The sequence below is a fragment of the Schistocerca cancellata genome, chromosome 1 (genome assembly GCF_023864275.1).
Source record: "Schistocerca cancellata isolate TAMUIC-IGC-003103 chromosome 1, iqSchCanc2.1, whole genome shotgun sequence".
In the NCBI taxonomy this organism is placed as follows: Eukaryota; Metazoa; Arthropoda; class Insecta; order Orthoptera; family Acrididae; genus Schistocerca; species Schistocerca cancellata.
Genome location: NC_064626.1, coordinates 1122199690 through 1122227098, shown reverse-complemented (window position 1 = coordinate 1122227098; position 27409 = coordinate 1122199690). Strand labels below are relative to the sequence as shown.

At 38.6% G+C, this 27409-nt stretch overlaps 1 protein-coding gene across 8 annotated transcripts in view; it reads left to right on the top strand.

Moving 5' to 3' along the window:
* LOC126092418 (sorbin and SH3 domain-containing protein 1) overlaps nucleotides 1–27409 on the top strand; it is a 1056812-nt gene that overhangs the window by 712941 nt on the left and 316462 nt on the right. For 4 of the 8 annotated variants that reach the window (XM_049908017.1, XM_049908009.1, XM_049908056.1 and 1 more), the window contains 2 exons: nucleotides 6489–6554; nucleotides 17224–17282. In XM_049908017.1, the coding sequence (XP_049763974.1) occupies nucleotides 6489–6554; nucleotides 17224–17282 (125 nt within the window). The remainder of the gene's footprint in view (nucleotides 1–6488; nucleotides 6555–17223; nucleotides 17283–27409) is intronic. The other 4 variants (XM_049908049.1, XM_049908034.1, XM_049908042.1 and 1 more) reach the window with 2 other exon arrangements.

The window sequence follows — 27409 nt, the reverse complement described above, 5'->3', positions numbered from 1 at the left end:
TAAGACCACTGAAAATATATTTATCATAATTTTAATAGTTGGTGTTATTAATCAATGGACATAGAACATAGTTTTCTACATCATGTTCATTGATATAAAAGTTACTCTTAAATTTTGAATTTTTTCCCCAGTTATTTATAATTTTTTTAGAACATATATACTGGAAGTTATGATGATTATGCTTTTGAAAGAGGGGGCCTGCAGGAATTAGGTAGTCAAGCATACATTGATCTTTCAGTTAATTTGTGAGAGATGATGATGTCTGGGCTAGGTGGCATTTTATTATATTATCCCAGAGTATAATTTCATGCTGAAGAATTCTGTGGAATTAAGGGGAATACACAGTTTCTTTCATGGGGAACTAAATGTGGACCCTAAACTATAACATAAAAAGTCATTTTGAAGCCATGTGCATCACAAATTTTCAGTGAGGACATGCTTGAAGCAAAATTCATTGACACATGAATGTTACAAGGTTACACCCTCTACACCACAGCAATGTTTTTTTAAAATATTTATTAACAATGTAACTACCTCAAATCTGTTCCCTCAGTCAAACAGTTTTGTTGGTCTCTAATTGTATGTATAGATTCTTGTACCAATGGTATGAAGGATGCTAGTAGCAGAATATTAATTTGTGTGTCTTTGTGTTCTGATCTAAGTTGTTTATGTTTAGGAGGGAAACAATTACTCCAAGACTAGATTCTTGAAGGGCTCCATGTTATTTTTTATTTTTATTTATTTATTTGTGCATCTGATATTTACTTTTTACTATGACCATTTAGTTTATTTTGGCTTCCTGCTTCCTCTTTCTGGTTTATCATTTATGAAATGAACCATTTTAGCACAGTATGTCCAATACCATATGACTGAATGTCTGCCATTAAGATTTTGTGGGCCAAAAATTTCAAAAACCTCTGTTGCCTTTAGTTAAACACTGGCAGCAGTTATATTTAATACAATGAAATTTAGTTTCTCAGATAGTTAATACAACTTAAAATCATCAGCAGCAACCAAACACTATTTAAACTAAGAAAACATTTAATAGATAGATAACAATCCCTCCAGCCACTGCAAAAACAGTATCACATAAAATAGCCAACATACTCACTCATGACCACCAATCACAAAGTCATAGTAAAGTACCTTTAATGAAGTAAAAATGTGTGTGCATGCAAGTTAGGACATATATCTCCCTAGTGTGTGTGAGTGCATGTGCACACACACATACACATACACTGTTAAAACACAAATAGTTGCCCCCCACTCTCCCCCCCCCCCTCCCCCCCCCCCCCCACACACACACCCACATACACACAAAGGAATAGCAGATGCTTCCCCAGCCATAGATAAGAAAACAAATGGTGGTCACAGCTCAGGACACCATATCATACATCCACACAACATGAAAACCAATGCGCACTCAAAAGGGAAGGTGCGAAATGCTGTAACAATGAAATCAGTTTAAATTTGCATATGCCACTTCGGTATAATGTAACGAGCCATCTAAACAATGGAAGCAGGCATCATCACTTCCCCTTAAAAACTTCAAAACAGTGCCTTCAGCAGGCCACGTGACAATCACTGTCTTTTTCAGCATCTGAGGTCTGATACTCATTGAATTCCTTGAACATGGAAAAACCATTAACAGTGACATGACAGTGAGACACTCCATAATCTATGTAAGTCCAAAGAGCAAATGGCCAGGGCTGCTCATGGTGGGAGTGATTCTGCTCCACAATAATAATACATCTCCAAGGTCACACAGAATGTTATGGCCAAGTTCAAGTGAGAGCAATTTGAGCATCAGCTGTACAGCCTGGACATGTTGGCCTGCATCTTCCATGTGTTTGGTCCTCTAAAAAAAAAAAAACACCTCTAAGGGAAGCATTTCACCTCAGATGATGAACTGGTTGCACAGTGGAGGACTGCCCCTGTCCCCCCTTCCCTCCCCCTCCCCCTCCCCCTCCCCCTTCCCCAAGTGTTCTTTAGCTAGTGAAACAGTGTGCTCAGGCCTCTGGTGATTACTTTTGAACAAAGACTTCTGTTATATCCACAGTGTTGTTTCATACCTTTTTATTTGTGCACACCTCATAACCCCCCCTCTAAATAAAGTGTAATGCTCATGATCTAAATAAGAATTTTATTACAGTTAGAGAAAGCAGAATATAACGTACATTACAAGTTACTTAAAATGTGGGCTTTTGTCTTGTTATATGGCCTTTATAGTTGTTATCGTCTGTGACAGGTCAAGGCATTATACTTCTCCAGCTCTTCCTGACTTGTGTTTTTCTTTTCAGTTCCACGTAGTTATTACTCACAGACACTGTCTGTTAATTGGTGTGTTCTTCTTCCCCTCCCTCTTTCTCCCTTTGCCATCCTTCAGTTCCTTGCTGGAGTGGCTGGCTCTGAGCACTATGGGACTTAACATCTATGGTCATCAGTCCCCTAGAACTTAGAACTACTTAAACCTAACTAACCTAAGGACACCACACAACACCCAGTCATCACGAGGCAGAGAAAATCCCTGACCCCGCCGGGAATCGAACCCGGGAACCCGGGCGTGGGAAGCGAGAACGCTACCGCATGACCACGAGCTGTGGACCTTGCTGGAGTATGCACAGTCTTCTCACTATATGGTTGAACCAGTCTTTATTTTTTCCCTTGTTGTTTCTATTTGTAATCCTCACTTTAAGACAAACAACATTTATTGAACACAAATTACCTGTCTGTAACATAGATTAAAGCATCTATTAATTCAAAAGACAAAACAATGATAGTTCTTGATTGAAATTACAAGGTGTACAACTTTGCTTCTGCCTTTTTTTTTTTTTTTTTTTTTTCCCCCAATCTTTCAGGCAATGTACGAATCCCGTGTCAAAAAAATTGTTCATCTTTTGAAGCAGTCCATGAATCGATGCAATTTGTGACTTCTTCATGAGATCGGAAGTGTTGGTCAGCCAGGCCTTGCGCCATTGATCTAAATAAGTAATAGTCAGAGGGAGAAATGTCTGGAGAATATGGTAGGTGGGGTAGGACTTCCCATTTTAATGTTTCCAAGTATGTTTTGACATTTTTTGCAACGTGGTGTCGAGCATTGTCATGCTGCAAAATCAGTTTATCATGCCTCTCATTGTATTGCGGCTGTTTGTCTTTTAGTGCTCTGCTCTAACACATTAATTACATTTGATAACAAGCACCTGTGATTGTTTCACTTGGTTTTAATACCTCATAGTACACAACGCCGAGCTGGTCCCACCAAATGCAGAGCATGATCTCGGAGCCGTGAATATTCGGTTTATCCGTCGACGTGGAAGCATGGCCGGGATAGCGCCATGATTTTTTGGATTTAGGGTTATCATAATGAACCCATTTTTCGTCCCCGGTCACAATCCAATGCAGAAATCCCTTCTGTTTTTGTCTCTGAAGCAACTGTTCACAAACACCGTTCAACATCTCTTGGTTTCAGTTCACATGGGACCCAAGTTCCTTCTTTCTGAATCATGCCCATTGCTGTGAGACATTTTGAAATGGCTTGCTGTGTCACTCCCACTAATTGTGCCAATTATTCTTGAGTTTGACGCAGGTCTTCACTCAGCAATGTCTCCAATTCTGCATCTTTGAAAACATTCTCTCTTCCACCACTGTGCCGGTCTATGACATTAAAATCACTGTTCTTGAAGCCTTGAAGCACAACACGCTCTTTCACTAATAGCGTCCTTACCATACATACTTGAAAAGCATTTAATGAGACTCAGTCGCCGGTTTCTTCATATTGAAACAAAACAGTAACACCTCCCGCAAATGATGAGAATTAGGCTCGTAAACTGACATTTTCAATCAAGAACAACTTTGTTATACAGACACAAATTGACTAATGTTTGAATGAGGTTATGTTGACTGAGGTCCAAGGTAACTGCCTGACATCTGCGATCTGTTTCTTTTGACCACTATGTATCGTTGTCGCCACCTATTGGCAAACGGCAGAAGCAAAGTTGTACACCTTGTAATATAAGCAGTTGTTCATGATTGAATTTAATATAAATCCAAGCCCAATTATTTCATGATGCACGCATATTGAAATTATAATATTAAGCTCAATGGTTGGAAACAACCATTCATTAACTAGAAGTTATAATACAGAAATGTTGTTCTAACTTGGGGAGCACAGATAACAGGTTTATCACTCTACTCACATAGTACAGCAATTCAGAAAGCATGGTAGCACAATCCAACACAAGTCTAAATCGGTCCAAGTAAACAGCAGCAACTGTTGTAGTTCACTGTGTAGAGGCAAAGTAGGATATTAGCAACTCTCTGAGCCATAAGCAGTGCAGCCTTATGTTAGCCCTTTACTGAAGTTCATATGCCAGCCTATGATATCGACAACTTCCGTCATTGGACGTGTGCATTGTTATGCATATTGATACACCTGTACTTTTCATTTGCCATACCAATGGGGTTACTACAGTGTGTTAAATGGTGTCCATTTTACCTAACTCTTCTAAACACCCCCTCATTTCTTATCTTGTCTTCTCAGTTCACAGCCTCTATTTTCCTCCCTACCCCATTTGCACTTCTTCCAGCCTACTTTTCTTTTCTTGTCTTTTGAGAGTGTCCAAGTCTCTGGCTAATATAAAGCTATGCTTCATGTATAGAATTAAGCAAATCTTGTCCTTAGATTTTTGGTCAAACACTTACATAGCATTTTTAAATGCTTCCATTGCTATCACTATTCTTGATATTACATCTGTGTCACATTTTAGGTCCTTCATCATAATATTTTCCAAGTATTTTATTTTGCAGCCAGCTCTACTTCTTGCCCACCTGTCACAATGTTGGCCCTCTCTTTTATCATGAATTTTGTCTTTTTCTTATTTATTTTCATTTAAAAGTCTTTGCATTTGCTTCACAGATCTTCTATCAATTCAGTAAGGACCTTCTTGGAGTCCACCACCATCACATCTTCAGCAGACCATGTACGGTCCACACTCTTGTCTCTTACACATACGACTCTTATTTCATCTACACATTCTCCTATAATCTCTTCCAGATAGGTGTTAAACAGTGTAGATGAAAGACAACATTCTTGGCTGACCCTCTTCCTATTCCTATTCACTCTGTTAGTTCTCCATAAAGTCTCACTCTTCCCTTTTGATTAAAGTATAACTCTGTAATCAGTTTTATTTCTCTGTATTTGATGCCATGTTCTCTTGAGATAAGAACCTGTGAGACCTTTGGATCCATAGCTTGGCTCTTTACTGCTGAGATGACATCCATCTTCGTAGAACATAAGAAATATATTTTTTTGTTCCTACCACCTCACCTTCCTTGTAAAACTAAAGCTGTCATCAATTTGAATACTAGTTTGAACACCACAGCACTTCACTACACATGTTCCTGTTACTAGACTTGTTCTGTTGGAGATCGTATGCTGTTGCCTTCCTATGATCTTCAAAGTGAATTACGCAGTCAGTTGTCATGGTGCCTAGATATCTTCCATTTTGAATAAATAAATATGATTCATCATAAGATTTGACAGTAAGTCATGCTTGGTCAATGATTTTACTATCCGTGAATGGTCTGACATGGATAAAGTTACTGTGTAAACAAGAAGCTACCTCAAAAATCAGTTTAGTTAGCATGAATTAGATGTTGTTCCACTATTATATCACTTGATGCAGAGGGGATGAAGGTGGAGATGTCTCATTTCTCACATATTAGTTTTTCCATTGATATAAAACCATGCTCAGGCAAACAGAACTAGTTAGTTATGGCTCATGTTTTCTGTTATTTATGATTCAAGTTTTGAGACTGGGGAAACCAAGAGTGTCAATGGTTGGAGAAAATCAAGCTAAAACAATCTGAACTGCTATTTAAATTCCATATTGGCAAAGTTTACAATTATCACTCATTTTATTATAATTAATAAATGAGGATATAAATATCTATACAAATCCAGAAGGAAGCTAACAATATTTTCTTTTCAACATTATTAACAAAATTATCATACACATGCAAGTAATGAAGTCATCACCACTTAAAGGCTGAATTTCAAAGCAGAGTTTACATTACACCTCGCACATTCATTTCCAAATGGGAAATTTAGCTGATATTTGAAAGCAGATGTGTCACAGTCCCATCACAGAATCACAACAGCATCTCTTCTTTGCTTTGGTTGTCAGTCTTTAGATGTTAATGGCTTCTTTCCATGCTCCATTTTATTGCACTGCATTTATCCTGCTTCTCTCATAAAAAGTAGCTTATGTGATGTCAAGGCAGTAACAATTGTCATTTAAACTGTGTGCATAATCAGTTTTTAAATGTATACTGACAAATTTTTGTTAGTAGTCTCTACATTGAATCTTATGTTATAGCACACTAAACATAGCACACTTTACTGTATTTTTGTTTAGACAACATAGTTTTTAACTTATATTTGTTTGTGTTTGTTTTGTTTTATCTGTTGTCTGTCGGTGATTGTTAAGTGGTTGGACACTCACGCTCCGTCTCCCAATTATCGCTCACTACTAGCGGAAGCCATCTATCAAAGAGTAAGGCCCAGGCACAGCACTGTAATAAAGTATTTATGCTTGGACCCTTTCAGTGATTTCCTTACCCATGTTACCAAGAGAATGCTTATACTAACTGCATGGATTCCATTTTGTAATTTCTCATTGGTCTGTTTAGTATCCATTTCATAGTAATATTTTTTGTCCCAGATTTGTGAACCAGCCCTTCTTTCTCCATGTAATGTGACAAGTAGACTATCTGTTTACTTTTTATTAAGGTAGTATGATGTTTAATATTGCAGACTGGTAACCCTACTCAAAAACATATTTATATTTTTATTCCTTAACAAACAACATAATTTTTATTTTTGATGAAAACTATGGCTAACTATTTTATCTTCTTGTTTATTCACGTATACTTCATGCTTTGTAAATCCCATCACACAGTGGAAAGAGTTAGCTATTAGGGCAAAAGTGTGTATAGTTGTATATCATGAAATTTGCCTGTTGTCTTTAGGATAACCAGAACATTGAAGAAAAGTTGGAAACCACATATTTTCACCTTTTGTGGATTTTGTCTTTGACATCTGTGACCATTCTTAGGACTTCAGGCACGTCCTACTTACATATCACTGCATGTTGGTGTCTTCTCTCACATTTTCTTAATGTTGATTCAAATAGATTGTATGTTAAAGACTTCTATAACAACACATCAACTGTATTGTTGTACACATAGTGCAGATAGTGATCTTTACATTTACCATACACTAGCTGTATTGGGTCAAGTTCCAGGCTATTATCTCTTTGAAGTTAACCAAAAGCTTTTGTGAGAGTTGCACGAGGAAATCCTTGCTGTTGTACATCGTACCATTGCAATGAACACACATGGAGTGATGTGGCAGTAACAGGCACAGAAGTACATTTATTGTGAAAAAATACCTGTGTAGTTGGTTTATATTTATTAATAATGACTTTAATAAGAATAAGTGAAAAGTCATTTTGAGTTTTACTCATCTTATGAACAGGTACTAAGACGAAATCACAAAATATGGAGGACTGTTTATTCATACATTGAAGACCGAAATATCGCTCTTCATGGGAATAATTATCAGGAATAACTTGTCTGAATTTCACACAATTTTTCTAAGCCACTACAAATGAATGTAAGAATGTTTAGGTCCTCCAGTCTTTTAAAAACAGATTTCCTTCTAAATGACACAACCATTCACAAGATGTTCAATAATATAAAGGTGTTTCAGTAAATGGAAAATGCTACTTTGTAAACAGGGTATGAACACATCTTTTGTACTCTCCCTGTGCATGAAGTAGACACCAGAAACTGTTTGCATATACCATTCATTTTTAAGAGGACTGAAGCATGGACTACCAACTAAATTTTGTACTCTGTGCATGTTTCATAGAATTTTTTAAAATGCACGAATACAAATTATTTGCATTGTTGTAAACACTCATAAGACACAGCCCATATGTTATATACCACCTGCTATCATTTACTTTTTGAAATGGACATTGACATTGCCATTGAAAACAAGACAGTAATATTCCAAGTTGATTTGTATGACATGTAGTCATATCACAAAGAGTTTCATCAGCTTGTTTGAAATTACACATGGTTTTCACCTACACCTCATCAAAGAAGTTAAACACACTCTGTCAGGAAAGTGTAGACATATCAGTCAAACCAATCATTTAGTAAATATAATAGTTGGAATATACTGTACATTCAGAATCTGTGATCCAGAGCTTTTACCATCAATGACATGAAAGTACACCTGTAGCAGTGGTAGAATATGACAATAAAAACAGAATTAATGAAAATGCATAAAAAATACTGCTGTTAACTGATGGCTGTAACGTAATCACCAGCTACATCTAATGAAGAAAAATTGAGAGTATTGTATCATTATACTCTGAATTAGTGCTGCATGAATTCTCATTACTATATCATCCTTTTAAATCACTGTTGTGCGACCAAACAATAGAAAATCCAGGGTGGAATAATGACAGTAGCAAACAGTTCTTTTCATGATATTGTTATGTAACCAATATGTCAAGTTATCATGAAACAAAAGTACTGGAGCCCTCTTTATAGTAGTTGAGGGCTTAGTGAAACAGCACGTACATGTTAATCATTGTGAAAAGAAAGCTATACATCTCTTTACATTAAACAACATGCACTAATAATGGCTAAAAAGTTGATTGGACAATACATATACAGATAGTTTATTTGCCCATATTCCTTTCTCAAGATTTCTTCATTATTTTATAGGATAGGTGCAACATAATGACATAATTGTAGCTGTGTAACTAATTGAACTTAAAAAAAATTTCTCAAACTTCTGCCCTGTCATGTGGTTAAATATAATGGGATTTCACATGAGTGCTATTTGACCAGTGTCAAGTGGTGGATGTCAGGTGGTTGCTGCTACCATCCTTGTATGACCATGCTACTGTCTATGCCCAGTAGAGCACGACATTAGGTGTGTTTTTATTGGACATCCGCATCAACCTGATGGGGTAATGAAAGAAGCAATAGAGATAAAAATATGTGACAGCACTCAAGTGACAGAGGTCTGCAGCTAAGCTCAGTTTGGGACACCGCTGTCTGAAGGCTGACATGGGCATGCAATGAAAACATTACCTTATAAGGCACTGGACTGGGAATTTGTGATGCCACAGATTAGATTAGATTAGATTTACTTTCATTCCGATTGATCCATGGTGAGGAGGTCCTCCAGGATGTAGAGCATGTCAGAAAAACAACAATACATGACAAATATTTACAACTAAAACAAATAAGCTAATGTACCATTCCACAGGTCCCAAGTGAAGTGATCGTCATTTTTAATGAACACTTTAAAATTCTGAAGGTGGCAGGGGTAAAATACAGAGAGTGATATGCTATTTACAATTTGTACAGAAACCAGATGGCAGTTATAAGAGTTGAGGGGCATGAAAAGGAAGCAGTGGTTGGGAAGGGAGTGAGACAGGGTTGTAGCCTATCCCATAGCATTAACATGGCTATACAAGGTTTTGTATCCCTCCTGGATAGGTGGCGCGTGGATCTATTCCTGTGAACTGCTTCTGCAAAATAGGCCGAGAGTGAAGGACGCGAATAGGTACAGGAAAAGTTGAAGTACTTCGGTACTGCATATAGGTTAAATTTCTGTTACTTGTGTATGAACATGTACAAATTATAGTATTACTTAACTTTGCATACAGATGAGCGCATAGGTGCAAAGCCATTCATGTATCAAAGCTAACAGTTACTAGTAGTTGGACAAACTATCATTGCAGTAACAAAGGCAAAGTCTGTCGTGGCTAGCCCCCTATGAAGTAGAAGCTAAGTTGCCTGGTTGTCTGCTCTTGATCAAATGGGCAGAATCTGGAGTGGCACTCGTAGAGCTGCACAGCGCCGTCTAGAGGGCGCTGTTGTCAGTGTCGGTGTCATAGTGCCAACCTAAGAACTTGTACCTACACTGTGGTATCGTAGCAGTCAATACCACACAAAGATGGTGGCAGCAGCCACATGGCAGTCTCTTCTTGAAGTACAATCAGTATTGTCCGTACACGTATACACAAATCGTTCATTAAAAAATGAAACAAGGATAAAATGTATTTGGCAAGAGTCCCCACTTTGTCCTTATATGCAGATTCTTCTCTAATTCTCCAAGTGTTACAAATGCTCTTCACTGAAATATTCATGTTTTTTCATTGCTAACAGGCAGAAATTGAGCAGTCTCACATAAATTTCTTTCTCTGGTCACAATGTGTATCTGATAGCACAGTAGCATGGCAAGAATGATATTTTTTCTGAAATATATGTTAAGAGCTGATACAGTCGTATAGAAAATAGTCTTCACCGCATTGTCAGTACATTATTAGTTAATCAATTTTTGCCACTTCATTGATCATTGTTCAAGAGCTGTGTATGTATGTGACCATTCCTTTTCTCAGCCTCACACACCGTTACATACTACAGCTTGACTTATATGAATATTACCTTCTGTGATACCTTAAAGCTGCCCCACTTTTACCAAGTCAAGTGGGTAATTTACACTCTTAACTTTAAAAACCATTCTTACAAATTAGGCTGTATGTTAGGTGACAGCTTAGAGCTCAATATGATCTAAATCTGTGTACCACATTATGATAAAATGTAGTGTTTTATCATTTGATTTGAAGCACAAAATGATTTATACTGTATATAAAAGAATATATACAGTTAGCTTACAGCAATGACTAACCATAAAATTAACTGTCACTGAGTATCTGAAGAAGTTAACTTTCTTAAATAGTGTTGTGTAAAGCAATCACAACAGAAAGAGAGAATATAAAGCTACAGAGAACAACAAGAAGGAGTTTTAATATTCTTATGGCAATACCTTTATGCAGGAAAAGTGGTGAAGACAAATATCTGTATTTGAATGAAGGAAAAAGTCCAGTTGTTTCTGCAATATCCAGGATGTCTCCATAGTGCTTGAACATACTGCAGAAATTGTATTGTAAGAAACTTGTACAGCAGTCAAGAATAGAAAATAAATAACTGATTAATGTTTTAACAGCAGTTTTCATATAGATTTTGTGACAAATTAATTTTCACCTGCATGACAAGAAAAAACTAATTAGTAGCTTAATATTTTTATAACTTCATCTGTTGCATGGGAGTTCTACTATTTAAAACTTTGTGAATGGACATCATAAGTGAATGCACATTTAATTAGTAAGAGACACTTCAAATCTCTAGTTAAGTGTTTATATGTATATGTTTAAAGTTGTTAATGGAAATAACAAATGTGAACAATTTCTGTTATTCCAAATTACATACCAATAACGATGTTTATACTGGGGCCACTCTGGAAGCTTTGAGAAGGCAAAGTGGTTCACTGCATTTTAGGAACTTATTCCATATTATCAAACAATGTCTTCAAAAATTTATGCACCAACACAGCTTCTCAAGCCACCTAACTAGAACCACATAAGGAAAGTTGTTCTGTAATGCTTAACAAATATGTACAATTGCTTGTCAAGACTGAAAACCATACCTGTAAAAGCTGTACGTCGCATTTGATGAGAGAAAGGAATCACACAATGGCACATCTGATGAATTTGCAAATTTATAGACTTAGAAAATATCAAGAAACACTTTACATATTCTAATTGTATTTCACCCAGGACCCACTTTTGATTCCTTCTCTTAGAGCCTGTGAAGCTTATGATGTCATATTCAAATATATAAATCTGCTCTTACTGTCCTAGCTTCAAGTGTGATTCTGACTATTTCTCAAAATTCAATAAAAGAAATTCACATCATTCATTTGCCATCATTCCTTGCTCTCAATGTTTTTCAACAAATACCAGTGATGATCAGAACATGTGACCTCATTTCATCTGTGGTCAAATTTGTGTAGATATGTCAATTATATGTTTCAATCCTGAATATTAAATTTTACCTGTCAGGCTTAAAAATATCAATACCTACTAAAAAACTCCAAACTGTTCCTTACATGCCACCAGCTGCCATTCTCCCTGACAATGAGAGTCTCACATCTGTTGGATGTTTACTACTCAAGTCTTCTGCCAGCAGGCTCAGGAATGGAAATCCAAAAAGAATATGTTCTCTTTTTACAGAAGCTGTTGTTGAGTTCTCAATTAACTTTCATCTTTAAGAGCACTTCACTTTTCTATGTCTGAGTGACGTATTGCAGTGCTTAAGACACCAGACTTGCATTCAGGGGTATTGTGCTTGAAATTCATGTCTGACTATCCAGATTTAGGGTTTGCTTAGTTTCATTGACTCCCATGACTCCCTAAAGGCAAATTCCAGGGTGGTTACTTTGAAAAGGCTATGGCTAATTTCCTTCCCCCCCCCCCCCCCCCCCCCCCCACCACCACCACTCTTCTCAAGTGGGAGTTTGTGCTTCATCTCTAAGGACTTCATTGTTGATAAAACATTACATCCAATCTTCTTTTGTTGGCCTTTTAGTATGAATTCACTTAATTAATAAAAGTCCTTTTTAATGTAAAACAAGGAATCCACAAATAATACATCTACATTTTCAAGAATGTCATTTATTCTGAAAGGTAACTTTTAAATAGTTAAAATTATTGCACAAAGTGGCTACATTTCAACTAGATGGCTGATTGTTGGTAAATATCATCTGGTGCACAATCACAGAAGTCCAGCCATCATTTGTAAGAGCCTCATACTAATGGTATTTGTAACAATAAATTAGACTAGATGTTGGCATCAAATTACTGCACTGATGGACTAGAACCAGTTTATTCCAAAACTTCCAGAGCAAGCTGTATAACACTATTGGTACTGTGTAACTTCTTCTAAACTGCATGTTATATGTTAAAAATTATATATTTTTACATTGATGTTTATTGCTAATTTGTCTTTACAGCAAATTTACATTCATAGATGTTTACAGTGAAAATGGTGTTTTTAATAGCATGTATAGTGAAAATGTCACCTATTATCTATATATCTTACTATTGATGAATACTGATTTTGGAAATAATGAAACTTTTGTTACTCTGGATTACCAGTAATGACAAAATGATCAGTTTAAGGTTTTCCAGTAACATTTGTCAATATTTGAATGTTTTACTGTCCATCTGGTTCTTCTTAGAAAGGCTGCCATGTATAATGACATTTACTCTCCTGCTTCATGCTGTGAAGTTTGCCAGATTCATTCACTGGTTCATTCAGTCATTGTAGACAATTTTAGACTATGATGGAAAGATTGACAGCTATGAGTGTCGAAATACTAATGAAATGAGTAAGCATGTGTGCCATCATCTCATTCATCTTCAGTCTGTAAACTTCCTTTACAGATTTTTACAACTAGTTTGTGTCTAATCATTTGCTTTCATTTGATTGTTTTAGGGATTAAAGCATGTGACTCTTAACTAAACCACTACATCTTCACTTATTGCATCACCTTCCCATATTGTTATACAGGTTGAGTCACTATCTATTGCTACATAGAATAACACCAAAAGTATGATAGTAGCTGAAAAGTTTGTGGAACAAATGTTGCCTGGGACGAAGGGGGGGCATAATATGATGTTGTTTGTTTTTTTTTTTTGCTAGGTAAAGTTGCATCAGAGATATGAAGGTTAACTTTGTTTTTTTTTTCTTTTTTTAAAAGTGGGATACTATGGCTTGGTACTTATTTTCTGATAGTGGCTGATGAGATGAATCCAGTGATGTGTAACAGTAAGGTCTTTGAAGGTCAAAAAGTGGCATGAACGTCTATTTACAGAAGGTGTTCAAAGTGATTACTATTGGTATCAATACAGTGCTGCAATCTTCTTATCATGGATTGAGTGGTAGTCCTTATCACTTCAGTACTTATCGAAGCGCATGCTTTGACAATTCTCTCTCGTATAACGTGCAAATAGTAAATATTTGCTGAATACGGCATAACCATCCAACCTGCCATTGACATGTAAACTCCATTTGATGGTTTCGCAATACAAGACTAATAGGAATGGTAAGACTAGTATAGTCGAAGCAAGCAAAATTAATAATGTATTTCTTCGAAGAAAAAGTCGATATGCTTCTCATTTATGAAATTCAGTGAGAGCTAGAGACTTATACACTGAAAGATATCCTCAATGTACTCACCCTACATGTCGTACATATAAATATGTGTATGATAAATTGTGAACAACTGGATCTTTAATGCATCGGGAACATAACTGGCAAAGGAAAGTTACTAACAAGAAAACAGAAACTGGTACTCTTGCCACTGTGGTTCGAGATCCTTGTGTCAGTTCATGTCAAATGGCAAGGGACTCTGGCATGAGCCATAATCGTGTTGTTCATGTTCTGCATCACCATAAATATCGTCCTTACCATATCAGTCTCCACCAAGAATTAACTGGTACAGATTGTATGCGTCGCATTGAATTCTGCCGATGGTCTCAATTTCAGATTCAGAGGGATGACACATTTATTAATTTGATTTTATTTACTGACGAGGCTAAATTCATGAACCCTGGAAATGTTAATTTGCATAACATGCATTATTGGACAACTGAAAATCCATATTGGCTGCAGCAAGTTGCACACCAAAAACCTTGGTCAGTGAATGTATGGTGTGGGATTCTGGTGGATGGAATTATAGGCCCCTATTTCATCGAAGGAAATCTTAATGCTAGGAAGTACACCACATACCTGCAAGAAACATTAGGTCTGCTATTAGAAGAAATACCTTTAGGAACAAGAAACAGCACATTTTTCGCTGATGGCTAGAAATGAGTTGCAGAGACAATTCCCAAATCATTGGATTGGACGTGGAGGAAATGTGTCGTGGCTGGCTCATATGCCAGACTTGACACCTCTGGATTTTTTTCTTGTGGGAGGTTGTAAAAGACATCGTTTATAAAGACGTTCCAACTACACTTGAAGACATGCGAGTGGGAATTGTCAGAGCATGTGCTTTGATAAGTGCCAAAGTGATAAGGGATACCACTCAATCCCCAATAAGAAGATTGCAGCACTGCATTGATACCAATGGTCATCACTTCAAACACCTTCTGTAAATGGACGTTCATGCCACCTTTGTGACCTACATTGACCTTCGCCGGCCGGAGTGGCCGAGCGGTTCTAGGCGCTACAGTCTGGAACCGCGCAACCGCTACGGTCGCAGGTTCTAATCCTGCCTTGGGCATGGATGTGTGTGATGTCCTTAGGTTAGTGAGGTTTAAGTAGTTCTAAGTTCTAGGGGACTGATGATCTCAGAAGTTAAGTCCTATAGTGCTCAGAGCCATTTTTTCATTGACCTTCAAAGACCTTACTGTTACACATCATTGGATTCGTCTCGATAGCCGCTATCAGAAAAGAAGTACCAAACTATAGCATTCCATTTAAAAAAACGAAGTTGACCTTGATATCTCTGAAGTGACCCCACTTAGCAACAAAAAACCAATGTCATAGTATGGCCCCCTTTGTAGCATGCAACTTTTGTCCCACAAACTTTTCAGCTCCTATCGTACTTTTGGAGTTATTCTTGGTGGCAATAGTGAGTGATTCACCCTGTATAAAAGGATAAACATCATTTGAATGTGTTCAACAGTAAATCACATACACTTCTATTTTAGACACAATCTCTAAATATAGTAACAGTCATAACCATTTTCAACAATACATTGACAATATTCAGATACTGTATATTGTAAGCAGCATTCAGTGCAGAAACAGTTGTCATACTAAATCTGATGCTTTGTTCGCCAGACGGCACCCATGATATATAAAATTGGAATATGGACAACATATAGTTGAAACCCATTATGAGTTTTATCGTATTAGTACTAAAGCAGACAGTTTACAGCTGCACATCCACACCCTTACCACACAGCATCTGTCCTTGTGCTTAATGTTTATGATATCATATCTCCTGAACTACCTGTTGAACAATAATATAATTTTATAAGCACATTCAGCATTCAGTGAATACTGTTTGCGAAATGTGTTGTAAATGGAGTTAGTAACAACAGTGTAATAAATCTAAACATCATGCATGATGTGGCAGTTTTCCATACATCTCGTTGTTTATGATGCCATATCTCCTGAACTACATGTGGTACAATGATATGATTTTGCACTTACATTCAGTGCTGTATCTACACACTGCCTGTAAAATGTCTCATGAATTCAGTTTGTATTAAAGAAATAATAAGTTATAATGTCACACCTCTTGCGGTGCTTTTACTGCATGAACAGCGGAAGAGTAGTGAGTGATAAATATTTTTCTTTTCATCATTTTGTAACAGTTGTCAGTGAGAAAAAATTCCATAAAGGTTTGAAATTATATGTAAAGTTTGTTGCAAGTCGCTAAGTGCTCTCATTCTCAATTGCTAGATGAATAAAGTCTGGGAATTCACACATCTTGGACTACACTTCTTTTTCGCTCCCACCCCTCTGATAGGCTGGTGGTTCTTACCCCCACAGTGATTGTCTCCTGATAGTAAGTTGTATGATTACCAAATTTGGTTGAAATTGATCTAGTGGTGTAGGAGGAAAAGTGGAACATACATGTATGCATGTGCAACACACGGGCATAAATACAACCATTTTTATAACATGTATGGATTTCATTGTGTGTGAAATAAAATGAATTGTATACTGTCTCAATCATTCTTCCTCATTGCAGTATGTTGTATTTCCAAATTTGCTACGGGTAACATAGTTGAATGTGATTAGAATACAGGGTTTCCTTTACTGAAACAAATAATTAAATCCTCTACCAAGACACTCCACTATCTAAAAGTATTATTTGGTTTATTATTTTAAGCTACAAAGTTGGCAAGGCTCTCCCTTAAATGATGCCATTGTTTAACTTTAATATTAGTTGACTATGTAAATTGTGCTGTGAGATACAGAAAGAAATAATAATTAATACTACTATGTGTTTGTTTTTCAAATTCTTTTGTACATCACAAAGTTTGTAAAGGAATAACAGAGACGTAATTTGAGAGAGAGATCATTGGTTTGTGGACATAACTGCTGGAAGACAAGTGCTGAAAATACCTAGAAAAAACTGTAATTACTCACACGTCAACAACTTAGAGGTCCTGTGGTACCTGGAGAAATCAATTCATTTGTTACTTCACAATTATTTTTGATTATCTTAGCTTATGCATTCTGCTCATGATGCATTTTTATTTATTTCAGCAGGCAGCAAATGAACAGCACACGCCAACAACACCATCAAATAAGTCTTTCATGACATAGTAAGTAACAGGCTTCACTTTCACAGTGTGATTTTTCGGTATTACTCTCATGTGACTAGTTCATAGTCCACAGTCCATAGTATATAAATCATCAGTTTTGTTAATTTACTAATAGATTTCCAGTCTGACACATGCCTATGATACAACTGTGCCAATCCCAGAGAAAATACTGTACATATCAAATGAGTTTACCTAGTTACCTGAATATATTTTAGTGTATATAGAGTATCTCGTTAGATAATTTGGAGTGCAGTAAATGGCAGTGGCATTTGAAACCAGTTTCTTGTGAATTACTTTGAAGAAAAGAACCTGAAAATTGTACAAAACTGAATTAAAACTGAATTTCAATGACAGAGATTAAAAAATAAGCTTACTATCTCATAGAACTCAGTATGATGAAGTATTCTGACTCCTAAGTGTCATTAAAGCATTTTTCACAATGGCACATATTCCAGATATCTTCATTGCCCAAGTTAGTAGGGTGGAATGTTAGTTATTCTACCTGCTATAAAAATATACAAGTCTCCCAGGACATAATAAACTGGTTACATTACAATTTTGTAGTACAGTGTTTAAAAGCAAGTTAAACAACCTTTTGTTTGCTTCCTTACATACTCTCTCTTTCTAGCTCTCTATCTTTTGTACATATATCTCCTGTGCTTTTCGTAGAGAATTTGTGTGTTCCAAATACAAAGGCAGGACATTTTGATATGTTCTGTGCTTCTGTTCAAAGACTTACACAATTAATTAAATAAATAATTTCATTTCACCATGCATTGTGCAGCAAATTAGTAGCCGAGTGGTATCTCAAATGGTGGTGCTCAGTTATTAACATGTTAATCAATTCAATCTTTAACTAACGATTATGTGATATTACTGCATGATTGATAGAGGAAATGTCATTGCCCTCTGAATATGCCCAATCCATCTTTTTTGACACAAATGATTGTCAGTTGCATTCAATATGTAAACATCAAATTTCTTTGCTATCACTTGATCTGTGGGACTTTTATAAGATTGTTACATTTAGTGTGTATCATTTTTCACTTGTTTGCTGTGCAATGCAGCAATATATTTCTTGTATTAAATTAATGTTATTGATGATTACTGACAGAATTAGTATACTGTTCACAATTGAGATAGGTGTTTTGCAACAGTAACAAGTAAGGTAGATAGTATTGTGATGTACTAAGGCTAATAGTGTTGTTATTTTTAATATAAGAACATTCTTTCAGAGAATATGTAAATATTACCGGTGGTTTAGATGAAGGTGATAAAATAGACAGGAATTTAGAAAGAGTAGTGAGGAGGTTGAAAAGGAACAGTAATAACTCGGAAGACAAACTTTGCAGTATTAATAACAAGATACGGAAGAGTAAGTCACTGGCCACACTAATCCAGGTCGAGACTATAAAGGGGCCAACCTCCACTTAGTTTTTCTGGAGTTTATTCCTTGACGGATCCAGTGATGCAGGGATCAGACTGTCACTGTCAATTATTAAATAAATTTGAAAAGCAGTCACACTAGAAATCCAAATAATGTTTCATAAAATAAAGTTACTGTTTCTTTTGGCAATGGACTGAATTTTTCTCGTGAGATAGATGAGCAACGGGCTCGACAAACAGACTCTTGTAAACTCCTCTTTCAGAAGTCATCAATTCTCCCACTTCCCTGTGTGCACCTACTGGAAATCTGTAAGTATGTTAGAAAGAATTGAAAAGAGATCAATGAAAATTTTAATGTCCATGAGCATGATAAAAGATAAAAAGAAAAGCTTCGTGTCCAGTCAGTAAGGACGTCAACCTACAAATCTTCCACAATATACACTGGTGTACAAATTTACAATAGTCTTCCACATAAGGTCAAAATTGTATCATCATTAACACTGTTTTGTAAGACACTAAGAGCATTCTTGTTAGATTGTTGCTTCTGTTCAGTAGCAGAATTTTAGAAGATTTGAGATACAGGAGACTTAAAACAAGACAATGCAGATATTGTAAGTAGTACTAGCTATTTTGTGGATAAAGCTAAAATTTATATATCTATTGAAATAATACTGTATTTTTACTGTATTGTGTCATGTTACTGTTTTGTTTTGTGCTAGAATGATTATTTGGATGAATGAAGAACTTGCAAGTAACATAGATAAATTCCCAAATTAAGAACAAGTTCGAGGACTTGACTGAAGCTAGCTAATTTTTATCTTTACTTCTAATATATAGAAGACTAAAAACATACACACAGTGCTATGGAAACTGAGAACATAGGAGCAAAAGTGCAAGATGAGACTAACCACAAAGGACTGGGTGGACCAAGAAATTCCCTTTTCTAGGTTGTTGTTGTTGGGGGAGAATGTCATAACTGATACTGAACTCCTTGGGTACTGAATACCAAGAGCAAATATTTGAAGGAAAGTGTATGAAATATTGATGGCTAAAACCTACATGCCAACATCGCAAGCTGAAGATAAAGACGTAGAAAAGTATGTGAGGATATTGAATGGATAATTCAGTGCGGAAAGGGATATGAAAATCTAGTAGTCACAGGGAACTGGAATGCGGTTGCGGGAGAAGGAGTAAAAGAGGGGGTTACCAGAGAATATGTGCATGGTACTAGAGATGAGAGAGGAGAGAGAGTAATTGAGTTCAGCAATAAATTTCAGCTATTAATAGTAAATACTCTGTTCAAGAGTCACAAGACAAGGAGGTATACTTGGAAAAGGCTAGCAGATATGGGAAGATTTCAGCTAGATCATAATCACAGAGAGATTCCAAAATCAGATACTGTATTGTAAGGCATACCCAGGAGCAGATACAGGCTCACACCACAATTTAGTAGTGATGAAGAGCAGGCTGAAGCTTAAGACATCAGCAAGGAATAGCTCTGAGGGAGTTCAGTTGAAGAGGAATGGTATCTCTGAAAAGGGCACTCACAGAAGTTGGAAAGAAAAACATATGTACAAAGAAGGTAACTGAAGAAACCATGGGTTGCAGAAGAAGTTCTTCATTTGGCCAATGAAAGAAGGAAGTACAAAAATGTTCAGGGAAATTCAGGAGTACAGAAATACAAGTTGCTGAAGAATGAAATAAATAGGAAGTGCAGAGAAGCTAAGATGAAATGGCTGTATGGAAAATGAAGAAATTGAAAAAGAAATAAATTGTTGGGAGGACTGACTCAGAATATAGAAAAGTAAAAACAACCTTTGGTGAAATTAAACACAGAGGACAGAGCGGATAGGTGGAAAGAGTACATTGAAGGTCTGTGAGGGAGGAAACTTGTTCAATGACATGATAGAAGAAGGAACAAGAGCCAATTTAGGAGAGACAGCGGATTAGGGATAGATAACATTCCATCAGAATTTCTAAAATCATTGGGGTAAGCAGTAACGAAACGACTATGCAGAGGACAGAGCGGATAGGTGGAAAGAGTACATTGAAGGTCTCTGATGGAGGAAACTTGTTCAATGACATGATAGAAGAAGGAACAAGAGCCAATTTAGGAGAGACAGGGGATTAGGCATAGATAACATTCCATCAGAATTTCTAAAATCGTTGGGGTAAGCAGTAACGAAACGACTATTAACATTGGTGTGCTGAATGAATTAGTCTGGTGATATACCATCTGACTTTCAGAAAAATATCATCCACACAATTCTGAAGATTGCAAGAACCACAAGTGTGAGAATTATTGCTCATTCAGCTTAACAGCTCCAAGGTGCTGACAAGAATAATACACAGAAGAATGGAAAAGAAAATTGAGGATGTGTCAGATGACACTCAGTTTGGCTTTAGGAAGGGTAAAGGCATGAGAGAGGCAGTACTTCCATTGTGGTTGATAATGGAAGCAAGACTAAAGAAAAATCAAGATACATTCATAGGATTTTTCGACCTGGCGGAAGCGTTTGATAATGTCAAACACTGCAAGATCTTCGAAATTGTGAGGAAAATGGAGGGAAGCTGTGCTACTCTCAGATGGAGATATTGTTTACAAAAAAATGTGAAGGTAGCTTTGGCAGTAAGTTAAGCTGTGTGAAAATGTAAAATGACAGAACCAATGACAGAATTACATCTCATATACATCATCATCTTATCACTGTCTTAATACGAATTAACAGAATTACATCTCATGTACATCATTGTCATGTTATCACTTTCATAATACAAATCAGAAACAGAGAAATAGTCACAAACACAACCTCTATAATTCTTTTTTGTTTAATTATTACTTGAAGTGCTTAGTAATTATGCAAGCTTCATCACATGACATCACATTCATTTGCTTCCTGAACTCAGAAACATTCAATTTAACCTAGATCTTTGTCTACCTATCAGCTCATCACCGCTAATTTTGCCTAAAAGTAATAATGAAGTGAAGTAGCCAGTGTCATCATTCTGTTCTCTCTCTCTCTCTCTCTCGCTTTCTCTCTTTGCTGTTGGATACCCACTCTCTCAGCAAGACAATAGTATATTGCAAGTAGACTGTTTGTGCTAATTTATACATTTTCTGGAAGAGGAATTACCACTGCCACCTTCCATTAGGACTAAGACATCAGTTTAGCATATTGATGTAATCTCTGTTCTCAGACGTAAGACATTACAGCAATTCTAGGTGCTTGCAGCAATTTAGAAAAACAACTGCATTTATTAGAATTAGAACTGGTGCAGTTTTACTATCTTATACATGTAATGTCTCAATGGAAATTTACCATGCAGTGAAGTTGAATCTCTTTTGGCAGATGATTTTTTTTTCTCTGTCATAATTTCATCCCCCTCCTCCCACATGGATTGGGGGATGGGGGTGGAATCTTTTGGAAACAAAAATTTTTACTGTTGTATTCCATTGATGTTTGGTTTGGCAGTGTTGGTGGTTTGTGATTTTGGGACTGTCAGGAACTTGGGATGGATGTGAGAAATGGGATTTGTTGATTTTGGGCAAGAATCAAGCAGTAAGTGATGACTGCTTATGTATAAGAGTGTACTGCAAAGAAAGTGGGATGGAAATGATTGGGAAGATGACATTTGATCAAACTGATGGAAGGGAAGTGGGGATAAGAAGAGATTTGAGATTCGTGGTGAGGGGGGGGGGGCTGCAGACTTGTTTAATAAAACCAAGCCAAGGAAAGCTTTTTCTGTTCAAGTTAAAGTTCTAAATACTGCTTTATTTGATTACTTAAAGTAATTGACTATTTTGAGCATTGTGGAACTTAGTTATTGATTTTTTTGAACTTGGAACTTTAAACTAATTTCATTAGTGAATAATATTGATTTATTTTGTTTCAGGGGAATTTTGTTCCTTTCAGACTCACAGGAATTTTAGAAGTGTTGTAACTTCGTTTATCATCAAATTAAGATAAGATTACATCTACTTGCCTTCTATTGTGGATGTCTCCCTAGAACAAGACACAACAGTGATGTGCCTTGACCCAGAGGGTGTTTAACTGTTGCACTAGCCAGCACATTCTCCAGATCAGCCATTCATTGAAAACATCTGGTCATGGGTTGATGAGAGACTGGCCTGCATCTATAACCAGCCACTATGGTTGATGAACTCTGGCATAAATTTTATGCATCAGCATGTGATGTACCCATATCTTTCATCCAGGTTCAGCCAGGTTTGACCTGTTTTTGCAAGAGATGGCAGCTCTGTGTACTTAATTTCAGTTCTGTATACCTCCAAGTCGCCTACAAGTATAATCATTTAAATTTCGTTGTTCGCTATCATTCCTGGTGTTGCAGTTTTAATGGCTAGCAATATATATTCTGGTTTTTTGTCTCACATGTAATGTGGGTGCCACTGTTGACTGTTGGGATCAGCAATGTGACGTTTTGTTGGAGTTCTGTCTAGTGATAACACACCTCCATTTGATGGTGATGTTGTTTCATGTCCCACTACATTGTCATTCAGTGTGAATTGTTCTTTATACTAGGGATTTTTTTTTCAACCTCCTGATGTGTCATGTTCCACAACATAGGAAAATGCTGCCCAGGATATAGCAAGTTTTTTTGAACAAAAACTGTCTGCTTTGAGAGTATGGAAATAAAACACAAGAATACAGTAACAAAAGTAACACAGTATGTACAATACAACTGTGGATAACAATATGGTCAGACTGGCACTGAACTGTAGCCAAGTTGGGAATGAGCACTTGCTCGATGCTGTGTCTGCCAGTGATTAGTGGCTGGATGTTAAGTTCGTAGCCTGTGAGTATGAGTGAGAGAATGATGACTGTTCTGGTTTAGTTTGATTGAGAAAGCACTTCCAGTTTGGGGCCAGAGGCCAGAAAATTCAGTTCAGAACAACGTCACTAATGATGAACGCACTGTGCTGCTGCAGAAGCTACTGTCCCTGGATATCAGCAACCGTAAGAGTCCAGAAGAGGAAACGACAATGACTTCTGACAATGACATTTGTCCCTAATGATGTATTTATAGAGCAAGCCTGTTCGATGGGATGAGTAGCATCTTTCGCCCTGGACCAGGAAAGCTGTCAAACCCACACTGATTCATGTTGTCCTGTCGCTGTCTTGGCGCAGTAAGGTTTGAACTATTTCCCTGTCACGTGGCACATGGACGTGGGTTGGTTTCTTGTTGGCAGCACCCTCTGCAGGAGGGGCTTCGGCTCCTGGTGATCAGTCTTAACGGCTCTTGTACTTGCGATGCTGAGGCTTGCAGAAGCAGTGGTGGGTGGCCACGTGATGGAGCTGCCCGAAAGTTGCTGATCTATTAGGTGAGAGCCTCCAACACGGCATGTTCGATTGCTCGCCAAATGGAAAACACAATAGAAATGAAAAGTAATTCATTTGCGACATTTAGCTACACTGTCCAGCTACTCCTCTGCACAGTCACCGCCACGATTTATTCGTTTATCATAATGTGGTACCAACTTTTTAATACCAACGTCAAAGAAGGTCTGTGATATCTGCCAATTCTCTATGTTGGTATGCAGCTCGTTTCCACGCCAGAAAGCTGCCATCATGACTAGTTGTTCCTGTGAGTGAAGAGATGAAAATGAGAGGTAGCCAAATCTGGGCTCTCTGATCGGTGATAAAACACTTCCCATCAAAAACACTGCAGGAGCATCTTCATTGCACCTGCGGCGTTCGGCCAAGAATAATTCATGTAGAAGGAAACATGTGACACTTACGTTACTTGGGTGGCATGAAATCAGGCGAAACCCCTCAGCAGGCAAAAAATGGCTCTGAGCACTATGGGACTCAACTGCTGAGGTCATTAGTCCCCTAGAACTTAGAACTAGTTAAACCTAACTAACCTAAGAACATCACAAACATCCATGCCTGAGGCAGGATTCGAACCTGCAACCGTAGCGGCCTTGCGGTTCCAGACTGCAGCGCCTTTAACCGCATGGCCACTTCGGCCGGCTCTCAGCAGGCAATAACGCATGGTAGGATTGGTTGGTTGGTTGGTTTGGGGAAGGAGACCAGACAGCGAGGTCATCGGTCTCATCGGATTAGGGAAGGACGGGGAAGAAAGTCGGCCGTGCCCTTTGAAAGGAACCATCCCAGCATTTGCCTGGAGTGATTTAGGGAAATCACGGAAAACCTAAATCAGGATGGCCGGACGCGGGATTGAAACGTCGTCCTCCCGATGCATGGTAGGAGTCAGTAGTTTCCTAGGGATCTTTAGTGCTCACAGTATGCTCAGAACTGAAAAGTGTGACGGTGAAAGATGCCAAGTCTTTTGGACGCTTCTTTCCTCCACTTTATTTATTCAATCGAGCAGACACATACAATTAGGATACCTTCATTAGGTTAGAAAGGGTCTATGGTCAAGGAGACTATTAAAGAGGGTTGGCAGTGGTTGTAATACTGAATTAAACGGTAACTACACTCCTGGAAATGGAAAAAAGAACACATTGACACCGGTATGTCAGACCCACCATACTTGCTCCGGACACTGCGAGAGGGCTGTACAAGCAATGATCACACGCACGGCACAGCGGACACACCAGGAACCACGGTGTTGGCCGTCGAATGGCGCTAGCTGCGCAGCATTTGTGCACCGCCGCCGTCAGTGTCAGCCAGTTTGCCGTGGCATACGGAGCTCTATCGCAGTCTTTAACACTGGTAGCATGCCGCGACAGCGTGGACGTGAACCGTATGTGCAGTTGACGGACTTTGAGCGAGGGCGTATAGTGGGCATGCGGGAGGCCGGATGGACGTACCGCCGAATTGCTCAACACGGGCGTGAGGTCTCCACAGTACATCGATGTTGTCGCCAGTGGTCGGCGGAAGGTGCACGTGCCCGTCGACCTGGGACCGGACCGCAGCGACGCACGGATGCACGCCAAGACCGTAGGACCCTACGCAGTGCCGTAGGGGACCGCACCGCCACTTCCCAGAAAATTAGGGACACTGTTGCTCCTGGGGTATCGGCGAGGACCATTCGCAACCGTCTCCATGAAGCTGGGCTACGGTCCCGCACACCGTTAGGCCGTCTTTCGCTCACGCCCCAACATCGTGCAGCCCGCCTCCAGTGGTGTCGCGACAGGCGTGAATGGAGAGACGAATGGAGACGTTTCGTCTTCAGCGATGAGAGTCGCTTCTGCCTTGGTGCCAATGATGGTCGTATGCGTGTTTGGCGCCGTGCAGGTGAGCACCACAATCAGGACTGCATACGACCGAGGCACACAGGGCCAACACCCGGCATCATGGTGTGGGGAGCGATCTCCTACACTGGCCGTACACCACTGGTGATCGTTGAGGGGACACTGAATAGTGCACGGTACATCCAAACCGTCATCGAACCCATCGTTCTACCATTCCTAGACCGGCAAGGGAACTTGCTGTTCCAACAGGACAATGCACGTCCGCATGTATCCCGCGCCACCCAACGTGCTCTAGAAGGTGTAAGTCAACTACCCTGGCCAGCAAGATCTCCGGATCTGTCCCCCATTGAGCATGTTTGGGACTGGATGAAGCGTCGTCTCACGCGGTCTGCACGTCCAGCACGAACGCTGGTCCAACTGAGGCGCCAGGTGGAAATGGCATGGCAAGCCGTTCCACAGGACTACATCCAGCATCTCTACGATCGTCTCCATGGGAGAATAGCAGCCTGCATTGCTGCGAAAGGTGGATATACACTGTACTAGTGCCGACATTGTGCATGCTCTGTTGCCTGTGTCTATGTGCCTGTGGTTCTGTCAGTGTGATCATGTGATGTATCTGACCCCAGGAATGTGTCAATAAAGTTTCCCCTTCCTGGGACAATGAATTCACGGTGTTCTTATTTCAATTTCCAGGAGTGTAGGTGCTTGAAGTATTAGAGAAGGTGGAGATGAGTGCTTGGTTTTTCAGACTGCCACGGCTGTGGCCGAAGGGTTTATTGGTGCCAGTTGGAAAAACACAGCGGATTGCGAGAGCATATATCGACAGAGCAAAGGGAGACTCACAGGCACTTCCGCACAGCAGAAGCCGAGACAGAAGACATGGCTTCAGCCGCATGTGGTCCACTGGCCACAGGAAGCAGCGAGCCCAGAGCAGGCCACAACATATTGTCTCAGAGGCCACAGACAGAACTTTTTATGACTGCTTCCGCCGAGATAAGACGGACAATTGCTTTCGGCTGAGGAGAAATGCATTCCGCCTTTTCTGCAGGAGTCTTCACGTTGGTTCCTGGGGACCTTCCTCTAAGACTGGTATTACGAAGGTTGACTGAAAAGTAATGCCTCCACCATTGTAACTCTTCAACAGTTGGCAGCATTAATATGCTGCAGTTACTGGCTTGTTCCGTAGCCTCTTCTCTACAGCTCCAGTTGCTTGGAAGCCTAAGCAGTGAACGGTTGTGTTGTTACAGTGTAAAGTATGGAACCCTGCGCAGACGGTCGGTCAGTGCTGCTTAAGCAACGTGCATTCATCGAATTCTTGACAGTAGAAGGTGTCCCCCAAAGGAGATTCGTCAGAGAATGAAAGCAGTTTATGGTGGTTGTGTTGATGTGAGTACTATGCGTCGTTGGGCGAGTAAGTTTAAAGATACTGAGGTGGGAACATCTGACCTGAGTGACGAACAAAGAGTTGGACATCCTGTGACGGCATCCACCGAGTTTCACAAGAAAATGTTGACAGATTAATTGAGGACAATCGTCGTATCACTCAGAGAGAAATTACAAT